Source organism: Urocitellus parryii, chromosome 11, assembly GCF_045843805.1.
Source record: "Urocitellus parryii isolate mUroPar1 chromosome 11, mUroPar1.hap1, whole genome shotgun sequence".
Classification (NCBI taxonomy): Eukaryota; Metazoa; Chordata; class Mammalia; order Rodentia; family Sciuridae; genus Urocitellus; species Urocitellus parryii.
The window spans coordinates 46,946,869-46,969,777 of NC_135541.1; the positions used below are offsets into that span (position 1 = coordinate 46,946,869).

General features: G+C 38.8%; 1 protein-coding gene across 1 annotated transcript in view; it reads left to right on the forward strand.

Annotated features, from left to right (window-relative positions):
- Cachd1 (cache domain containing 1) overlaps nt 1-22,909 on the forward strand; it is a 200,531-nt gene that overhangs the window by 163,679 nt on the left and 13,943 nt on the right. The window contains exons 10-21 of the mRNA XM_026411015.2: nt 605-754; nt 1,378-1,501; nt 2,302-2,419; nt 6,540-6,708; nt 12,340-12,482; nt 13,158-13,339; nt 14,025-14,135; nt 18,481-18,603; nt 19,718-19,817; nt 19,907-20,023; nt 22,144-22,304; nt 22,652-22,738. Coding sequence (XP_026266800.1) covers nt 605-754; nt 1,378-1,501; nt 2,302-2,419; nt 6,540-6,708; nt 12,340-12,482; nt 13,158-13,339; nt 14,025-14,135; nt 18,481-18,603; nt 19,718-19,817; nt 19,907-20,023; nt 22,144-22,304; nt 22,652-22,738 — 1,585 coding nt within the window. The remainder of the gene's footprint in view (nt 1-604; nt 755-1,377; nt 1,502-2,301; nt 2,420-6,539; nt 6,709-12,339; nt 12,483-13,157; nt 13,340-14,024; nt 14,136-18,480; nt 18,604-19,717; nt 19,818-19,906; nt 20,024-22,143; nt 22,305-22,651; nt 22,739-22,909) is intronic.

Genomic DNA, 22,909 nt, shown 5'->3' on the forward strand with positions numbered 1-22,909 from the left:
CGCTGGGTTCGATCCTCAGCACCACATAAAAATAAAAAAACAAAGATGTTGTGTCCACCGAATAATTTTAAAAAATAAATATTAAAAAAAAGAAGAAGAAATGTAAAAGAACATGTACCAGAGACTCTATGGCTGACAAAGCCTGAAATGTTTACTGTCTGGCCCTTTACTTACAAGTATAGGAACTTGCAGCCTAAGTGACTGGAGACATTCCTGCAGAAGCTAAATTTCTCCTTTATACTCAGAGTGTCACGGGTACAATACAGAAGGAATACCGCTGGACTAGAACCCGGATTTTTAGATTCCTTGTTCAGCTGAATTTCCACACCCCAGGAAACAGAATGACATATGCACTGCTGAGGTTTGCACTGATCCGCAGTGTCATGGCTTAGATGAAAAAGCAGTGGGAAGCATACCAATTGCCTCCGTTTAACTCAGTACCTGAACTGCCAAAGGACACTCTTTCCCTCTCACTCTCGATTTCTACCAAGAAGAATTAAGATGACTGATATTAGCCTTTGTATTTCACGGGAGCACATCTCTAGCCTTTGTCCAGAGCCTTCTCTGATACCCTTTGGGTTTTTTGTTTGTTTCTAACCCACAGGTTTGATCATGACCGTGAGTAAACCATGTTATTTTGGAAACCTACTTCTGGGAATTGTAGGCGTGGACGTGAATCTGGCTTACATTCTTGAAGACGTGACATACTACCAAGATTCTTTGGCTTCCTATACTTTTCTCATAGATGACAAAGGTAATTTGCTAAAAGTTAATCATAGGAAGGAAAGGTTTCTTTAGCAACCCAAAGACAATAGTCTGTAGGTATTCTGGTACTAAATAGGACGAAGATGGTATTGACAGAAAAGCAGTGTGACTAGGATAGCTTCTTTGAAGTAGAACACACCAAGATGCAGAGGGAATCTACAAACTACACATTTATTTCTATGTTCTGTCAAGATGTCACAGTATTTTGCAACATCAGGAAGTTGAATTTGAGGACTGACTCACACATAGGATGTGATCCTTTAAATCATTTTCGCTTGTATTTTTATCTTTAGATTTACCAGCATTAAGGTTTATGTGGTGGATTAGAATATTTAGTGAAATGAAAACCAAATAATTCCTACTTCACTCATATTCTTAATTCGAGAAATTGTTCAGTGGTTTAAAATCTCTTTCTGTGTTTTAAGAGTTTTACACCAGCATACATAAATCAGGTTCAGTTTTTACTGGACTGATGAGTTACAGGCTGAGAAGCTGAGTCTGGGCAGCCATCCCAGAGTATCCCACATCTGAAATCAGCAATCAGCACTTTGATTCCAACCAGAACTTCTAATAGCATGTTCTAATGGTATGCATTGTGTCTTCTGATTTCAGGGTATACACTTATGCATCCGTCTCTCACTAGGCCATATTTACTCTCAGAACCCCCCCTTCATACTGACATTATACATTATGAAAATATCCCCAAGTTTGAGTTGGTTCGGCAGAATATCCTAAGGTAAGAAAAACGTGAGGGTGGTTGTATTTTTGTTTTCAGAAAATGGGACCCATCAAGGTCAAATATGACTTGTTTACTATAGTGTATAAGGCAAGTATATAAATCATTTTATTGTCATCAAAAGCATTCTGAGTTATTTTTCCATGAGAATAGTAGCCAAGATTTTATCTGCTGCATATAACAGATAAGATCTCTCAAAACTATTATGTGGGACTATTGTCTTGTAAATAAAATTCTATGTTCATATTGACTTTAATTGTAAAATAAGGTACATATTATCTCATTAAAAAATACTTCAGTTCCACCTAACTAGAAAATAACAGCAAAATAAAAGGTTAAGTTGAAGACTAGCTCTACTGTATTTGCCAAAAAAATAGCTTGGCAAAGTAACATCATTCCAAGTTGATAGCACAGTCTTAAACAACATTTTCCCTTAAAATAAAAACAGATTGGATGTTTTCCAACTGTGATACATTATTTTGGCAGATGGTAACCTATAGAGAAATGGGTCTTTGTGCTCATTGGTTGAAAATTAATGACTGAGTGATTTGAGACAGGTTAGTCTCTGGAAAGAATTAGAATTGGGGGCAGGGGTAGAGAGTAAGGAATGTTTTTAATGCAGAGCTGACATCATGCTTTGACAGAATTGAAAGTCTCACATTATGTCTTTCAAAAGTGATGAGCTTCATTGCTATTCAGAATCGGGAGGTGGCCATTGACTCACAGCTTCTTCCTTGCCTTTAATTAAGTGCTTAATTTTATCTTTTGCCTCAAGTATTTAATTCTGTTTGGCAACACAGCCTCCCTCTGGGCAGCCAGATTATCGCAGTCCCTGTGAACTCATCCCTGTCTTGGCACATAAACAAGCTGAGAGAGACCGGGAAGGAGGCCTACAATGTTAGCTACGCCTGGAAGATGGTGAGTGGTGGGAAGTCACTTTTGCTTGAAGGGCTATAGCGCTTGTCCTCATGGGGACTCTGGGGGACTTGAGTCAGATAATGGGACTGGTATTTAAAGTGATCGTAGAAAGAAGACATTCACAGATGTTTTTTATTTTTCCTTTTTTGTTTGTAAAACTAATAATTATTCATGATGAAAATAAATCAAACCATATTTTATATGGATATAAAGTAGAAAGTAAACTATGGCCTTTCCTCCTTTATGCCCTTGACCCCATATGTAACCACTTAGATTAATTATTCCCCATATGTAACCACTTAGATTAATTTCCAGAAAATTTGTATATGTATATGCACACACATATATGTGTACGTAATGTATATATGTGTGTGTGTATGTACACGTTATAATAACTGTATAATATTGAGTTATATAGATAGACCAAATTTCTTTACCTCATCTCCTATTAATTCAGATTATACCTGTTAGTTTTCTATCGTTTAAACTCAGATTGTGAAAGTTTGAAGTTAATGCCTTCTGACATTCTTCAAGGAAAATAAACATTAGGTTAGAACTCGAATTATTCATATTTAACACAAGTGGATTAACAGTTTAGCTGTAACTCTTGGTACCCTTTCAACTTTCTCTTACCAACCTCATTTAGACACTGGGCCTCAAAGAATCATAGAGAAACAGAATCCAAAACACATTGTCCACTTTACCTGTTTCTCTCCTTCCCTCCCCCTATATACCACAACAATGCTATTGTGAGGCACTAAATTCTGTAACTGACCAAAAGAGTAGACTTTCATTTTTATCATTAAATTTTAACCATTAAACTTAAAATGCAGCCATACCTGAGATTTGTTTGGGTGAACGTATCTGAGGCCTAGCCTATTGACTCCACAGAGATCCATTTACTCATCCCTTTAAGAACTACTTATGGAATATGTAATATACACTAAGCATGCATAAGAGTGAAGGTCCTTGCCCTTGTAGAGTATCCAGCTCCGTGGTGGGTGCAGGTACACAACACCTGATGGAATATCCATGTCTGGGACAGAAATGACAGGAAATGAGAGGGAGGAGCCAATATCTTGCAGTGCTGGGGATCCCACCCAGGGCCTGGCTTGCTGGTCAAGTACTCTTCCACTAAGCCACATCCTCAGCCCTTTATTTTGATTTATATTGTTTTGGTCTCAAACTTGGGATCCTCTTGCCTCAGCCTCCTGAGTAGCTGGGATTACAGGTATGCACCACCATGCCTCGTGGTAGTACAAATTTGAAGGACAAAATCTATTTTTAAATTCTCTTGGCCTCATTTTCAGAACTATTTATTTATTGATTTAGAATATTGCAACTTCACTTGTCTTTATTTAAATTTTAAAGACAATTGCTCAATTTTTACCTCAGAAAAGGGTGAGCCAGCCACCCTTCCCATTAAATTCTTAAGTGAAAAATAAGTTTATATTTGAAATTGTAGACTGTTTACTTCTAGCGTATTCCAACTGAAAGCAGCTCAATTACATCTTGGTGGAATATCTGCATTAACAATGGTTGGTGTTGTAACAGAAAGAAGGAAATGTAGACATACGTGTGATTTTCTTTGCATAGTAAATAAACCCACCATTAACATTTTGGGCAGAAGTATTATTAGGGACTTTTTTCAGTGATGCCAGTAAATTCTGGCCACTCGCCTTAGGCAGATATAGTCATGCAATCATTTCAGGGAGAAGTTTTGCTTTCTCAGAGTACTAAAATTTTCAAGCAGATCACTGTTAAGTGAAAAATTAGGGAGATAATGAGATTCAAGATAAAAGTGACTTGCCTGCTTACCCAGGAATAAAGGCAAATATTTTTAAGCTATCTTCAGTTACTTGGAGGAGGAGAGCAGATGCTCATCTTGTCCTAAGGAATAAAATGGATTCTTCTACTAATAGAATCCAACAGAATTCACTTAGGCTGAGAATAATTGGCTAAACTGCTTAGGATCCATAGATACTCCAGATACTGATGGACTATTTCATTGAATTCATTTAAATATAATTTGAGAGATTATGTTAGCAATGTTGAAGGATCACTCTCTCACTGTGTAACACAGGTCCATCTTTGAGCATATGAGGAGGCTGGCTGTGGTAGCAGAAGGAAGTTTTGACTGTTGGAAGGGATGAGAATGTTCACGTTCTCGGGCGTGACTTCATTAACATGGATCCCCTATGTTATCTGTGGGCAAAATCACTTCCCCGTCATGGAGAGCTCTTCCAGACAAATCCAAGTTCCCTAGCTGTTTTTGTTGTTGTTTGTTGTTGTTGTTTAGCTAAGAACATGATCAAAAGACCTATATTAAAATGTGCTTTCCTAAGGATGATTTTACAGTGCAATTTTTAGAAGCGTAGGATAACTTTTAGTTTTTCTCTTAGAGAATAGACCTCATTATAAAATTATCTTCTGGTCATTCTGGTAAAGTTTTTGTTTTTTTTTTGGGGGGGGGTATTTTTTTTTTTTTTTGTCTTTGGTTCATTGGAATATACAACATAGGAAAACTCAAAGGATGACTGTGTGAGATTGAGAAGAGAGGAAATATTGAATGTCGTTTCACAACACACTGTCACTTTCTAATTTGAGGGATGAAGGCAGAGGATTAAATTTACTAATCTAATTGAATATCTTTGCCAGCAGTACTTGAAAGCAATTCCAGGAAGATGTAAATTGCTTCTGTATTTAAAGATTCTGGAACCATTTTCATAAACCCTAAATTACACTTAACTCTAACCTGCCTAGTTAAAATTTTCTCCTTGATCACTAAGTAAATCATTTGAGTTGCTTTATAAGGCATTGTCCTTTAGTTCTGACATAGTGGGTCCTCACCCTCTCAGGTATTTATAAGCCATCTTTTAAATAGGCTCTTTCCATCTTCTGTGTAATAGACTTATATGGTAATGCACTGCTTAATGACCCAGACACATTCTGAGAAATGTATCTTAAGGGTATTTCATCATTGTGCCAACACTATGTACTTACACAAACCTAAATGATACAGGTCAATCACCCAACCTGGCCTACTAATACAATCAAGATATGGAATGAACAGATGTATGAGGCTGTCGCTAGTGTAGCATGGCATGTTTTACAGTGAACTATCATCTTATAAGTAGAAGAAATATATTCTTAATAATAAAAATATACTATGGTAAATACATAAATTAGTGACATGGTTGTTTATTATCATTATCAAGTAATGTGAAGTATACAGAATTATATGTGTAACACCTTCTGTATGACGTGCAGCACCGTCAGTAGATTAACACCAGCTTCAGCCCAAACACATGTGACGATACCAGGCATTAGAAATTTTTTAGTTCCATTACAATCTTGTAAGATGACATCATGTTTGTGGTCAGTGTTGATTGACTTTTGATTCTTTGGTGGACATTCTCCTCATTACATTTTGTTCAAACATGCCTTATTGGAGCAAGGTAAATCTGAAAGCACAACTGTTTCCACACTTGAACTTAGTACATTAAGCTAAGCCTGCCCTGGTCTGAGGTATCGAGTTGGGAAGGCAGTGCAGGGTACCGTGGGGTCTGGGTTTCCCATGCGTTTAAGTGGTGATGTTGGCCACCTTCAGTCTGGAAAGGACGAAGTGTCACCTGGAAATTGAATAAACTGGATTCTATACTGGCTGCTCCTTGGTCCTTTTTCTTAAAGTGTGCATTCACAATTAGCAGTTCTCAGAATACTTACTGCAAAACTGGTTATGTTTTTTAGCACATTTCCACTGAAATAAAAATGAATGTTGTATTGTGATGCTCTGCTGTATCTTGTATCCATTAACCTATGTAAGCAAAACATGGTTAGCAGGTGTCACAGTTTCCAAAGGACTTCTTTGTTATCCTTCCATTAGCTCCATGATATCCTGCCACACACATTAAGATCCCTCAACAGGAAAGGGAAACAGAAATACCTTCTGTTACCTGAAGATATCCTATCTTGATATCTTCATTCATTCATCAAGTATTTAATGAACACCTTCCAAGTGAAGACAGACAGCCGAGAGCAGAAGATAATGTATGCAATGTCCCTGTCCCTGTAGAACCTTCATTTTCTATTTTAGAAATATTTTTGCTACTTTTTACAGGTACAAGACACTTCCTTTATTCTGTGTATCGTGGTGATTCAGCCGGAAATACCTGTCAAACAACTGAAGAACCTCAACACCGTCCCCAGCAGCAAGCTGCTGTACCACCGGCTGGATCTGCTGGGCCAGCCTAGTGCTTGTCTTCACTTCAAACAGCTGGCAACTCTAGGTAACGCCCTGGCTTCTCTGCCTCCTGCCTCATCTTGCTCAGAGCAGCTCACTGTAACTATCGGTTTGACTCTCACTGCTCCCCCTTGCTCTACCCAAACGGTGAATGCCTGCAGCGCCAGGTGGTCTGCGGATGACAGACAGTGTGAAGAAGACTGAAAGTCTTGCCTGGGGTCAGGTTGCCCAGCAGACACTGAGACAGGATTTTTGTGTGAGTGATTTATACAGGACAAGATCTCAGCAGAAACCAGTGAGAAAGTGAGGGAACAGAACAGAGGAAAGACAAATTAGATATCAGGTGAAATCCCAACCTCCCCCTGAGGCCCTAGGTGGCTCTGGAGTGTGTACGGCACCACGGGGCTTGCCCAGACTGGACAGGCAGACCCACCTTCACATTTACCTTCAACTTTCTCTTGTGTTTAGCAAAGAGGTTTCATTAGTCCAAAAGGCAGTCAGTACAGGTGTGGGGAGATATGAGGGGAGGCGGGGTGGGAAAGCAGTTAAGAGGGATCCAGAGGAACCAATGGACCGTGCTGATGGTGTCTTCCATGATCCCTATATGCAGAAGAATTTGGAGGAGGCCAAAGAAAATTTATATTTAATATAACAAAGTCTTGCATTCATCACCTGAGTTGGCCTCTGATAGAGGAACACATTTAGGATTAGCACAGATAAATGATTTTCCCATAAACACAAAAAGTAGAAAAACTGAGATGTTTTACCTTTTTGCCATTGTATAATCCTGGTTTTCCCTGATATTTTTCCTTATTCTGAAGTCTGCTCTGTCTGATATTATATAGCAACTCTACTTTCTTTTGATAAGTATTTATCCTTCTTTACCCATTTATTTCTCTAATCTATATGTGCCTTTAAATTTAATGTGAATATATTAAGACATCTTTTATAAATATATCTTTTATTTTAAAAAACACCTTTCTTGGTGTTTTTTCAAACTGATTTTTTAACTGATGTATAAAAACATAAAAATTGTGCATATTGAGGGGGTACCATGCAATGTTTCTTATATATATTTAAATCATTAACATATTTAACTCCTCAAATATCTATCATTTCTTTTTGGCTTAAACTTTCAAAATACTTCTTGTAGCTTTTCAAAAATTATAGTACATTATTATTAAGTATTCATCATCACCCTACTATATTATAGTACACCATAATCTCTTGTTCCTATATAATTGTAACTTAGTATCCACTCAATCAGTCTTCTCCCCTTCTCCCTCCCTACCTCCTATACTCTCCCCATCTTCTATTCTCAACTTCTGTGGAATCAACTTTTTGAGATTCCACGTGTGTGAGATCATGCCATACTTGCCTTTCTGTGCCTGGCTTATTTCACTTAATATAATGACCTCTAGTTCTGTCTTTATTGTCACACATGACAGGATTTTATTCTTTGTACAGCTACACAGTATTCCATGGTATATATGTACCACATTCTCTTGATGGACACTTAAGTTGTTACCTATCTTGGCTCTTGTGGATAGTGCTATAATTAACATGAGAATTCAGATGTCTCTTTAACAGACTGATTTCACTCCATTTAGATACATACCCAGGCTTATATGGTGGTTCTTATTTAGGTACTTCTCCTTTTAATTTTGTGGGAGACCTCCATAGCGTTTTCATAATGGTTGGACTAACTGACATTACCGCCAACCGTGGGCAAGAGTTCCCCTTTCTTCATGTCCTCGCTAGCACTTGTTATCCTTTGTCTTCTTGATGATAGCCATTCTCACTGGAGTGAGGTGATACCTCATTGTGGTTTGAACCTGCATTTCCCTGATGATGTCAAGCACTTTTTTATATTTCTGTTGGCCATACTGAGATTTGACTCGTGTACCTCTGGCCTGCCATTCTGCGGTATGTCAGACATAACCGAGGCCTTTGTGACAATATACCATGGGACTCTCAAAGTACAGTAAACAGGTATTCTCTTTTTCCTTGTGGAAAATACTTAGGATTCAAAAGACTTAAAAACTAAGAATCATAACTGGCAAACAGAGTTAGAGAGGACATAGGTCGGAAGAGGATTGAGGAGAGCCATCCCCACCCACTCTAGATTCCAAATCAGAGCACTCAAGTTTAGATTCCTCCTTTAAATTCCATTTTAGAAAATTCCTTCTGAACATGAGATCAGAAGAGCAGACTGGACCAAGTGATCTCTTCTGTGACACAGTCCACCAATTAGAGAGAGCTGGATGTTGGTGAAAGAAGGCTGGGTTGATTTGTTTGTTTAATTTAGGTTTGGGGGTTATGGTTGTTTATATATGAAAAGGGTATAATAGTTTTAAGAAATGCTTGACTTCATAGTTTTAAGAAATGCTTGGTTCATAGTTTTAAGAAATGCTTGACTGAAAAGGTAATGTGGACATGACTCTTCCAAGTTCTGAGTCAGTTAGCTAAATTCTATTGCTGGTAAAAAATGATCTGAAATTTGGGATAGTACAGTGCAGTAGTTTTCTCAGTAAGAAAGATGTTTGTGCCTAGATCTTTAAAATTTCCTTTGGATAATCCCTCATAGCTACCCTTTCCAATCTGGCAGCATTAGCCACACGTAGCTATTAAGCATAGAATGGGGCTAGTCCAAATCAAGGTATATGTGAAATGCACACTTAATTCTTTATATGGATTACATGTTAAAATGGTTATAGTTTTGAAAAACTGAATTCCATCCATATTTTATTTAAATCAATTTAAATAAAATATGTATGGAATGACCTTTTTCCCTTTTTAATATGGTACCTGGAAATTTTTTTAAATTACATTTGTGGATTGTACTGCTTTTCAACTAAATACTACTGCCTTTCCCTGTGCTATTTCCCAGCAATGTAGAGTTCATCAACTTAAACACTGTTCATAAGATTTATTGACTGATCCCAGGTCACATAGGTAGACCTTAGGATCAGTTAGCAATAAAATGACCCAAGATAATTAAAATACAATAAAAAGGGAGTGGAAAATGTGGGAAATTATGGCAAAGTGACTTCTATCTTATTGCATTGATGAATTAAAGATTTTGAGGCAAAGTATCAAATATGTCAGAGCTGCCTTAAGAAGAGTGATAGAAATATAATCTTTTTTGATGCACAAAAAGACAAAGAATTTTTTTGAGAGCACGTCATCAGAGGTAGTTAAAGCTGTATGCAAGTATTTATATAAGTATATATGTCTACCTCTTTGACATAAAGCTTTGAGTCCTATATCTTGACTCTTTCTCTTCTTTTATGTTCCATCTGTCTTACTGTATCAGCCTTTTCTAAAGAGCCAGTCTCTGTTGCTACATGAAAGGGCCCCTTCCTGGGGTGTCTCTTCTCTTCACTCGGGCCCCTTCTGCAGCTCTCCTGACTTTGAAGCATGTGTATGCCTTGATACATCTTATATTGTGTTTTTCTTTCACTGTGGTTTTCCTCTATTGTTCTTATTCCTGAGCCTCTGACCAGATCCAAAATTTTTTGAGCTTAGGAGCCATCCTCTCTGTCTTTCTGGCCATCCTTGCATGGACAGACCACAAGAGTGTCTGCACCTAAATCTAAAGCATGCTGCTGAACAGCCTAGTCTTCACAATCTTCTATTTTTTTTCTCTTTGATTATTTATCGTTAATATAAGAACCTCCCAAGATGCTCTAGGAAGACATCATGAAAATTAAATGAGAAACAAATGAGAAGCCACATTGTCTGAGAATGGTAACTTGGACCCATCCTATTAAGGACAACTAATAATCCTGGATTAAGACATAATCCAAGATTAAAATCTTCTTGAAAAACACTAAAATAGCATGATAGTGAGGAATTACTGAGCCAAAACCTAGAAGATACAAACCCAGAGGAAAGAGCAGCTCTTAAAGCCACTTTAGTGGTACACACATTTCCCAACCTAGAAGAAAGAGCTGTGAAATGAAATTCTCCTTTATGTAGCTTCTGTTTTTATTTTATTTTATTTTGTAGTTGTAGATGGATAGAATACCTTTATTTTATTTGTATATGGTGCTAAGGATTGAACCCAGTGCCTCACACATGCTAGGCAAGTGCTCTGCCACTGAGCTACAGTCCTAGCCCTTTAGGTAGGGGTAGGAAGAGGGATTTAAATCAAATCCAGGGTCCCCAAAAGGTGGAGCCTCTACCAAATAGAACCAGTCTTTTTTGCCCCCACAGAGATCCAGAAAAGCTGCATCTGTAGCGTGAGAGGGGCTGAGAGTCAGGCCTTGCCTTGTGGGATTCCACTGTCTGAGTGGAATGGGAAACTTTAAGCATTACTTTTTGAACATAAGATATGGGATAGTGAAATACCAAAGTCACAGTGTCATGCTGGGCCAGTATCCTTGTTCTTTATTGGAACCCTCCCTGCCTCATCTGGTAGCATGGCCCGTGGCAGAATCAAACAACCATCTCCTCTGGAGGAAGACACTCTCATCTTCTAAAACTTCAAGCTCTTTCCCCAAATTAGTGCTGTTTGTTATTGCTTTGTCTTTTTTGTTTGTTTTCTCAGTGCTGGCTGTTAAACCCAGGACCTTGCACATGCTAGGCAAGCACTCTCCGACTAAGCTATACCCTCAGCCCTGAATTAGTTTTTTTAAAATAATGCCCAGCACAGACAAAGATTACCAGGCTATGAGGAACCAGACACCATGTGTGACTACTAACAAAAGGTTTAGAAAATGACCCACAAATATCAATGAGATAGGTCAAATATGGTAAGAGCTGGGGATGTAGCTCAGTGGTAGAGCACTTGCCCAGCATGCAAAAGGCCCTTGGTTCTCTCCCCAGGTCAGAAAAAGAGAGATGGTAAGACTGAACCTTAGAAAATCCCAAGGGTTTCAAGTTTTTGTTTCATACTGTAACTCATTGCAAGGATTTTTGTCTTAAATAAGGAACTGTGCCTTTCCTGTAAGCATCAATAATTAAATATGTGTACATTGACTGTTCTATTTCTACAGCTCTTGTTTATATCAAATTTGGCTGTACCATCTGTGAGAATAACTTCTTAATTTGATTCCTGCATTTTTCTACTGTGTCATCTTTCCTTCTTCCTAAATAATAATGCTGCTGTGAATAATAAGGGCAAGCACTTACCAAGCACTTGCCCAGTGCCCAACACTGTTCTGTGTGGTTTACATTATTGTCTCCTTTGCTTTACAGCTATTAACTCATTTAGTTCTCACTCTAAGTATAGAATTGATGCTCCTATTGATCCTCCCTTCACAGATGAGAGAAATGTTACCTGGATCCCAACCTTTCCAGCGTTGTGGCATCACACATGGAGCCCAGATCCAGTGTAGTCTGGCTCCATGTCATACACAGTGGCCTCCTTCCTAATAAATACAGAATGTTATATGTCGATCTGAGGTGCATTTAAGACTTTCCACCTGCAGCTCCTGAACTTATTTGTGCAGGCATGTACCTGTTCTGTTCACTCTTAGGACCATAAGCTCCCTGAAGGGAGAGAATGTGGCTTTTCCCTTCTTTGCTGCTCTCAGAGTCAAGCTCTTTGTTGCCTGATGGAAGACGTTAAGCCACCGTAGCAGACGGATTGGCAGAGCCTGAGCGATGCTTTTGTTGGGGCCTGAGATGAAGTCCTGTGTTCTCAGGCCTGCTTTGTTTGCTTCTCTTTCAGAGAGTCCAACTGTCATGCTGTCTGCTGGCAGCTTCTCCTCCCCCTACGAACACCTCAGCCAGCCAGAGACAAAGCGCATGGTGGAGCATTACACAGCCTATCTCAGTGACAACACCCGCCTCATTGCTAACCCGGGGCTCAAAGTGAGTTTTGGCGTGGGGCCCCCGTTCCTGGCGCACCCCTCTACGGGCCCAGGAGGGAGTGCTGGCAGTGACCCTTTGAAGTGTGAAGCCGAGCTTTGCATCTGGGCCTCTCTCTCGGCTGGAGAGCCAGAAAGGCGGAGTGGGTGGCCCAGGGGAGGCTGGTCAGAGATGACCCTTTTGATGGATTAAGAAGCCCCTGTGGGCCACATGAAGAATCTGTTTCAGGTCTCAGATGCACTGGGGGTTTCCAGGGTCGGGGTAGGGGGTGTGTGATTAAGAGACCAGTGAGATTTTCCCACCCCCACTTTCCCAGGGGAAAGAAGTAAAGTGCCCCTGCTGTCTGTCAAGATAAATATGACACTCAGAAGAGCAAAGATTTGGAGCACAGGAGGCTGTTGGTGTATGAGTCTTTAATGCTACATCCCAAGATTTTTTTCCTCTAAAACTCAGAATGCCTAGCTGGGGTGAACACCGAGTAGTCACACATCCCTTGACTAGATTTCTGTAAGCTTTTGTTTTTTGCCAAAAAAACATCCGTCTGCTGTGGAAAGATTTTTAAGAAGTAATTGGGTTTGGCTTCTCTGCGAGAGAGCCTTGGGAAGCCCTGCCAGCGGCCCACGCTCTTTTCATGTGAGTTTTAAAGGAGCCCTGCTATGCCTCCCTTTGTTTTCCCAGTTCTCTGTCAGAAATGAAGTAATGGCTACCAGCCACGTCACAGATGAATGGATGACACAAATGGAAATGAGTAGCCTGAACACTTACATTGTCCGCCGTTACATAGCAACGCCCAATGGCGTCCTCAGAATTTATCCTGGTTCCCTCATGGACAAAGCATTTGATCCCACTAGGAGACAGTGGTGAGTTCGAGGGGCCTCCATTGTCAGCACCGACCCCCACCCCCCCATCCTGGAGAGACATGATAAGTACACACAATAAAGCAACTTCAGGCAATCACATTAAAGAAGACACTTTGGAGGGTGGGGGAGAAATTGTCTTTGAATGGTTTTCTTAACGTAGCATCACAACTTCATGTCTTCTCTCTGCCTATAATGTTTCTATCTCCTCAGTGAAGTCCTGAGGCTGACATGCTCTGGGCTTGGCCATTTCAACACCTCATATTTGTTTAATTCCTACCTTGTGCACAATGTGTGGTCCTTCGTGGGTATGCTGCATTTTTACCACACATCTTTATGGCATCCAGTTATAGCTCATGTATGACCTGTGGAAAATGAACACGGCTATATACTGCCTTCAGTTCAACTATATACTGTGCTTCCCCATAGCAACCAAGAAAGACCATATTTTGACTGGTACCTGAAATGATGCCTTAAAATTTATAGGAGACAGATTTTCAGAATTTCAGATTCTCTGAAACTTAATGAAACAATCAGACCTAAAAACTAAGAATCCTTTTGAATTTTAAGGTAACAGAAGCACAAACTGATAGTAGACTTTTTTAGACTTGCAGGTTCACTTTTCTTTGAAATTGACCAAGTAGTTGTTCATACCTAAAATAACATGACTTTCTTTGGGCTCCATTAGGTATCTCCATGCTGTAGCTAATCCAGGATTGATTTCTTTGACTGGCCCTTACCTAGATGTTGGAGGAGCTGGCTATGTTGTGACCATCAGTCACACAATTCATTCATCCAGGTAATATTTTAATTATTTTTTTTAGTTGTTTCTTTAAATCCACCAAGGATATTTTTAAAATTCAAATAGAATAGGAGACAATTCAAATAATGGCAAAAGCATGACCTTTGAAGTGAGGCAAGCTGGAATTTGAATATCTTCTGCAGCGGTGTCACCTTGGATTGCCCAAGCTTCCCCCTGACATCTGTAAAATGGGGCTAGTTCCCCCCTCATGAGGTTAACACCTCAGTTAAGTTGATGAAAAGCTCTCAGCCCTGTTCTTGGCAGCCATGGTGCTGTCTATGAAAAAGAAAAGGACGTTAGAGTCAATAGAGCAGTTTGTCGAAATGCCACTTTTACACGGGTTAAATGTCAGCAGGAGCATTACAGCTTTCACTGCCAGAGTGTTCTCCAAGCAAAGGAACAGTTTTTTTTTTAATGAAAAAAGAAGCTAGGACATCAAATTTATTACCTCTTGTATTTGGATCTAACTCTTTAGAGTAATGTGAGTTTTTGTTTTGTCTTGTTTTTTTCACTTGTCCTTGAAACTGTCTCTTGAAAAAATAAAATGGCTCTTTGAAAATTGATTTTCCCAGAATGCTACATGATGTCAATATCACTATAGATATATTTAGATTGCTTTATAGATCCTGCCATTTGAGGCTTCAATATTTAAGCTACCAATGTCAGTAAAACATTGGGTGGAGAGGCAAGTCACACACATTGTTTTCATCCGTTCATTATACAAATCACTGCTTCCTCACAGCAACCAAGAAAGACCATATTTTGACTGGTACCTGTAATGATGCCTTAAAATTTATAGGAGACAGATTTTTTTTTTATTTGCTTAATTTATGCTTTTCACTGGCGCTCGTGATCTATAAAATGATAGATATTCAGTAGAATTCCTCTAATGCAGGTTCACTGGGAGTAGGAACTGGAAAGCAGTGTGGTGTGGAATTTCCATATCATGGCCTGGGTCTCAGTGGGAAGCAGAGCCTTGCAGCTAGCCAAATGTTGGTTCTTTTGTAGGGCACAGTATCTATTTGACTCTGTCAGCTGCTCCCATAACATAATATTTCACATTATAAACAAGTAAGCACTTGTTTATTTAGAACAGATTTAGAACAGATCCCTAAGTGTTTCTGCCAACAGACTAGGTGTATTTGGGGCATATACCTGTAAGTATCAGACTAGTGAAACCTTTCATCCTTCCCATATATTCCAATTGATGGAGGAGAAGTGAGCAAATTCTGTTTCTTTCAGAGGACATCATACACCTTGGTCTTTGATTAGAATAAAATAGGCCAGAGCTGGGCTCTTTAAAGTGCTGTTACAGTGAGGAGAATTAAAACCCAGGTTTTTGCTCAGTCTTCAGGTGTCCCATTGGCTCCCCCAGTTGGCACCTCTATACCAGGAGCCATTGGCTTTTCCTTCTGTGTAGTGTTCTTTTGGTTGGGAAGGGCGAGGGAGAGACAGTTTGGATGCTTGTGTCTATGTATATTATATGCATGTTTTGTGGGGGAGATCTGGATGAATGGAAGAATTTTGATTTGGTTGATGTACAAACATGTATGATGTCTGTCCAAATGAAGCATGATGGAAATCTGATGAACTTTCAAATTAGAAAAGCCTGGGTTTAAATATCCCTTCTAGTTACTTTTATAATGTATGCTTAACCTATATTAAGTTCAATGAGAGAAATGGCCATTTAATCCTGGATTCTGTCCACCAAGTCCCTAAATGAATAAGTATCTGCTTTTGCCCAGCAAAATATGCAGTCCATATTTCTCACCAAATTTGAATATTTTCCTTAGCTGAGTGTGATTTTACTATTTAAAGCTGTGTGTTTTTTATTCAATGTAGTTTAGATTGCAAGTCAGCTTCTGGTGCTCAAAGCAACACTGGCTTTGTGGATCTATTGATAGATGGGCTTTGCAAAGGTACAAAAAGTAATGCAGTGATTTGGGCCTCCTGTATCAATTTGAGAACCAAATTCAAACTTTTTTGACTTTGTTTCCTCACCTAAGAAAGAGGAATATCAGGAACTATTTCAAGTAATTATTTTAAGAATTAAATAACATGTAACATATAAAGTTTTTAGAATAGTATTGGTTCGTGGTAAGGACTCAATAAATCTCACTTTCATTATTATTATGTTCCATAACCTCTTTGAGCCTCATGTAAAACAGATATAATAATGCCCATATTGAACTGATGCAATGAGAACTGTAGGTAAACAAGAAAAATGCTTAGCACTGTACTTGACAATGGCAAGTCCCCCCAAATGGCAGCTATTTTTATTATAATACTATTCGCCCTTTAAATTTGCGGCATTTTAACAGGTCAAAAGAGAGAGCTTTAGCGAATATTCAGCTTGTTGTAAAGTACTCCTATTCACCCTTGGTTTTCAGAAGTGGTGTGGCTGAGAGTTAGGTGAGGGGTTTTCTAATTCAACACTCACTTGTCAGTTACTCTCAGTAGCTCTGTTGCAGTTCTTCCATAAGCATGCTCAGGGGACTAAGAATGTAGCTTTGCATTCTTGGAGAATGATAATGCTGCTAGAGATGAAGTACAGTCATTGATTTAGGGACTGGTCACGTGTGTTTGGGGCAGTGAAAAGCTCATACAAGCATTGTGAACAGCCTAGTCTGTTGTGCTTAGAAATGTAGGTTTGGTTGGATTTTTTCCTATGAAATTCCTTATGAGTTGCTATGGTAACAGTATATTTAATCTGAAATGCAGGTAAAGATATGAGTCCAGACATAGAATGGCAGAGATAGGCAAGATGCATGCTGTTACTTCATATTGATCATATTGGAGCAGATAGTAATCATACAGAGAAAGTTTAAAAATAAGATCAATTTATCCCCAAACACCCCACATTCACAATCCCACGTCTCCCCAAGCTTCAGTGTTCCTAAACTGGTAATGTTTCATAAGATTGCTATGAGAAATAACTAAGGTTTCTGTTCAGTATTTTCTGTATAAAGAAATCACACAGGGGCGGGTTATAGCTCAGTGGTATTATGCTTGCCTAGAACATGTGAGGCAATGATTCTGTTTTCAGCACCACATAAAAATAAATAAATAAATAAAACAAAGTTTTGTATCCATCTACAACTAAAAATTTTAAAAAAGAAAAGAAATCAGACCAGTAGATGATGATAAATGATAGATTCTTAAAAGTCCCATTCTGGGTAAACCCTGCAAATTCTAATCAGAAGAGTGCAAGAGGGTCAAGGGTCCCAGGCCCCTCCAATTAAAAAACCAGATGAGAAGTCCACACTTCTGATATTATCTAGCAATTTCTTAAAGTGTGTTTTCTCTGAAAGAGAAATAAGTTCATTCTCAACCCAGGTCTGAGGGCTTAAACTCACCATTTGCTTTCTTCTGAGTAACTCCTCCTTATGGGGTGTTTTTCTGTCAGGCAGCTCGCTAAGCACTACAAATGCGCTCTCTTATGGAGTCTCAATAACAGGTTTATGAAGCAGGTCCAGTTAGGCCTCCATTTTTCAGATGAGAGATCCGAAGTGTAGAAAGTCTCAGTAGCATCCCAGGAGTCACCTAAACAGAAGCCATCAGGACTAGGATTTGACTTCCTGTGTACTTAAAAAGTTAGCGCCATGTCATGCTGCTCAACTCCTCCTTCTGAAAGTAACTTGGTAGAATGGAGAAAGCACTGGTGGATGAACCAAGAGAGTCTAGTTCTTAAATATAATCTGTGCTTTGAGTAGAGTCAACCTTAGCATTGTAGAAAGAAAACTAGAGTAGACATTGTTCCTACCAAGTTCTGTGTGACCTTACACCAGTCGGGTCAGCCTTTGGGATCTTCATTTCCTTATCTACAAAATGAAGGAAATAAGTAAGGGAATTGCATAATAGCCAAGCATCCAACCTCCCAGTGGGATACCTATGTACCTATATTTTTGCCAAATAGTCTAGCCACTCTCTGAACACATGTGGCGTCAGGGCTAGCCACATTCGGCCACTGCCTGTGTTTGGGACTGGTCTTATTCAGAAAGTCATATCTTAAGTCTTAACGTTTTCTCTCATGAAATATCAAGTTATAACAAATCAGTTACTTAGTTTTTTCAGGCATGGGAAGTGGGGAAGAACAGTAGCAATGTATTTCTGATACTGTACAACGTCCCTATTACTGAACAAATCTCTTTTTAAAAAATATTTTTTAGTGGTCAATGGACCTTTATTTTATTTATTTATATGCAGTGCTGGGAATCAAATCAGTGCCTCACGCATGCTTGGCAAGTGCTCTACCGCTAAACTACACCCCCAGCCCCCAAACAAATCTTTTATGCTTAAATAAGCCATGCCTCTTGTCCTCATTAATCTTTTTCACTTGAAGTACACAGCTGTCTTCCGGGCACACTGTGGCTGTGATGGGCATTGACTTTACACTTAGATACTTCTACAAGGTTCTGATGGACCTATTACCAGTTTGTAACCAAGATGGTGGCAACAAAATAAGGTAAGCCCCTTAGGGACACTGTTTCCCATCTACTGCTAAAATAAAAAGAAACAGCTGTCAGATATCTCCAGATAAATGGCAACTACATAGATATGGTCAAGATAAGAAGTCGAGATCATGGTTTGGATTTTCTATTAAGAACCTTATATTGAAAAGATGTTTCTCCTTTTTCTCATCTTTCCTTTCTCTAAGATGATTTAGACAAATAGATGTTGCACATAACAAGATGAGTAACTGGCACAGATGCACCAAAAGCTCTTGTTTCCCTAGAAGTCAGTAATTAGAGGTTTCCCATATCTTTGGTACTAGAAAGACCGGAGGGTACTCTTGGGTAGTACTTTTGATGTTAACTTAGTCATTAAACCAAAGTCCTTGTGAAATTTCAGCTGCTTAGACTGCTCCTTTTACATTTCCCCAGAAAGATGCTCATGGAACTAAAAGTCTTTGCCTCCTGAATTTCAAAAGAACATGTCTGATCAAAGCAAGGGCATTCCCTTGATTTAATGCAGGCTGCTTTAAAAATAGCTTTCTTAGTTCAATCTCATGGTCCGTACTTCATGTCAGGGCTGAATTTCACATTGGCCCTTAATGGGGAAGTGCAGGATTCCTGGCAAAGTGATATAACCAATGTAGAATAAAATAAAGCATAATGTAGCCTTGATTAAAGCAGTTCTAGCTTTGCTTATATAATGTTTTTATAAAATAGAGTTTATATTTCCCAAGAATGTTTTATTTTATATATGATTATCATTGAAAAAAAATTATATGGTTTTTTTGAAGTTCATGCCTATAAATACTCAAATCACATATATCCTTGCAAAAGGTCTTCTCAGTTCATCATGCTTGGATCAAGTGGGTACATTCTGTATGAAATAAGTAGGTGACCACAGAGGATGGTTTAACTCTGACCTTATCCTTCATCCCAGGCAGTCCACCACCTCAAAAATAAAGTGTCTATCTACATACCAGCCAGCCTGCCTACATTTTTTTTTTCAATGAGTATTTGTTGAGAACTTGAAATAAATGCAATTTGTTTCAGGGCTAGCAAGGTAAATGCTCTCTGAAAGCACAGAAGAGCAGCTCACGTGAATGAACATCACTTGTTTTGGTACAGATGCTTCATAATGGAGGACAGGGGTTATCTGGTGGCACATCCAACTCTCATTGACCCCAAAGGACATGCACCTGTGGAACAGCAGCACATCACCCACAAGGTATTTGTTGCAAAGCTGATAAGCTCAGTTCTCCAGCAGCCTACACCTCATTCCATGGCATTGTCTTCTGTTCTGTTTGGTCTTATTAGGAGCCCCTGGTAGCAAATGATATCCTGAACCACCCCAACTTTGTAAAGAAAAACCTGTGCAACAGCTTTAGTGACCGAACAGTCCAGAGGTTTTATAAGTTCAACACTAGCCTTGTGGTAAGTTGATTCCTTAGCACTCTCATTTACCAACCTTTTACAAGATATGAAATGGAAAAATGGGTTAATGTCTGAATATTGCTCTTGCCTCTTTCATTGCCTTAGAATTACAGAATGGAACACAATCTTAGTCCAGCTCGTGATTAGATAAATGTGAGATAGAAAGCCCAGGGTAGAGCAGGGAATTTTTTTAAAGTCTCACAGTTGGTATTTTGTTTTGGTTTTGTTTGTTTGAAGACTCACCCTATCTTTCCCTTTGAAATATCTGCTGAAGCCTTTTCCCACACTCTTGTATAAATATATGTGGCACCATGTGCTCATCTCTTCCTGTCTTACAGAGATCACTCTGTCTCCTTAAATTCCTAAGGCCACTTTGAGTCAGTTCTTGATCACCACCCTGTTAGATGGGAACTGTTATGCAAATCACCTGAAAATAATTCCTTTTTGCCCTTAGAATACTCTGCATAATTTGAGTTGCTGCAAAATATACCTGGTTGTGGTTAAATATCTTAAGGACATTCTTACTAATATGTAAAAAATAATCCTAATTGGGAGCAATTATAATAGGGAAATAGAATTAACATTCAAGAAGTTATTCACAGAAAGTTTTTAATTTAGAATAAGTATCATTAAATATGTAACTTATTTTTTTTTTTTTTGTACTGGGGATAGAATCCAGGGATGCTTTGCCACTGAGCTGCATCCCATGCCCTTTTTATTTTTTATTTCTGGACAGGGTCTCACTAAGTGCTGAGACAGGTCTTGAACTTGGAACCCTCCTGACTCAGCCTTTCAAGTCACTGGGATTACAGGCATGTGCCACCATGCAAGGTTAAAAATAATTTTTTAATGTAGTGGGTTAAGTTGAAAATCTTAAACTAAGTGTTAAAGAGTTGATTACAAAAAGCAATTGTACAGTAGAAGAGAGGAGTTTAAAAAGTGAATATATTAATAATGCATATGCATTTTTTTCAGGTAGTTAATTTATTAACTCTGCAAAGCAAGGGAGGTCATTACCACCCCATTCAGACCCCATACCATTTTGAGCAGCACTCTCTTTGGGGGGACACTGACAAACTTGAGGAGTGGTCAGAGGAAGGCTGGAAGGTTGTCATAGGAAAATCTGGCGTTTTCTGTGTGCCTTATATTATTTGTGCAATGATTTTCAGAGTTTTGGGTAGACAAAGCCAATATACTCAGGTAGAAACATGTCAATGTGAATTAGAATAATTTCTTAAGGGACCAAGTTAGAATTGGAGCACCCCTGGTTATTGGAGCTAACAGGATGGGAAGCCTGTGTTATTGCACACACACCAGAGGTATGCATCATCCATATAGTGAAAAATGCTTCTAAACCCCTAAGAACTCACGCAGTGCTCTGATTCTCAGAGTTAGGCTTCTCCTCACCGCACTCATATAGGCAATGAATAGCTTGCAGACAGGCATTCATTTGCCTTGGGGTATATGACACATGCAGGAAAATGGTTATATACAACTTTAGAACATGCTTTTGAGTCTTTGGCTTTTTAATATAATGAACAAATCTGGCCATCCAATCAGCTGGCTATCCCAAATTTGCTTGTTATGGAGCAAAAAAAGGAGATACCTACTTTAGTTAGATTGTTTCAATATTCTGAAAGCAGCAAACTAGCCTCTTAAAAAGACTTTGGTTTTTAAATATTATATTACTCTGGGAGAAAGGTTTGTTAACCAAGGGAAAGAAATCTGTTATGTGGTTAATTGGGTTTGACTTTGAATAAATTTTAAGCTATTCCTTACCTGAAAGTCATCTTTTATTGCTTCTTAAAATTTTCATTTTTATGACATATTGTTATGTGTTTTTAAAAAGATTATCCAATCAGCTATAAAAATGTGTTTTGGGGTATAGATATAGATTAAAATATTACATAATATGTTTGCAGGTGATAAATGGAAATTATGTCTGACTGATGGAAGTGAGTAATTTTTCCCCATATTTTAACAGTGACTGTGTACTACTTTTACAACAAAGTTTTATTTGAAGCTGTTTTCAGCAGATGGTTGAAGGGTTGTTTTTACCAAGGTAGGACTGAGTCTTTGCATTACTGTCTGTCACTGCTGACACCTTGATTGTTCTATAGGGGGATTTGACAAACCTTGTGCACGGCAGCCACTGTTCTAAATACAGACTGGCGAGGATCCCAGGAACCAATGCATTTGTTGGCATTGTCAATGAGACATGCGACTCACTTGCCTTCTGTGCTTGCAGCATGGTGGACCGACTCTGTCTCAACTGTCACCGGTAAAAATGCCATGGGTCATACTCTCTGTTCCCCACACTGTTTAAAAATTTAACTGATGCCAGTCATTCAAAATAGCATAGAACAATGAACAGAATAGGCAGATGTGTGTCCTGAGGAAAAGGAAAGTCACAGTTACAGAAACATTTAGAGCTGTATTGTTTGCAACATTGTTGTCCATGGGGCACTGGACCAAGGCCAATTGAGTATTTAAAACTTTGGTCACCACTTTTTAATTTTAACTCTCATTTTAACTGGCAAAGGGTTTCATCATTTTACTTCTACAGTGCATATACAATATACGATTATCATTGACCCTCTGCCTAGTAACTTTTCCTTTGCTTTTTAGAATGGAACAAAATGAATGTGAATGCCCTTGTGAGTGCCCCCTAGAGGTCAATGAGTGTACTGGCAACCTCACCAATGCAGAGAATCGGTAAGAGGTGTGTGTGTGTGTGTGTGTGTGTGTGTACATGTGATATATGATTTCCTTATAAATGTACACATAACTATGTACAAAATGCTACGAGGTTTCCTATGGATTTGGTTTGGGTTGGGGTATACAAAAATGATTCATTCCAATGATGAACCTGTTCAATATGCCAGA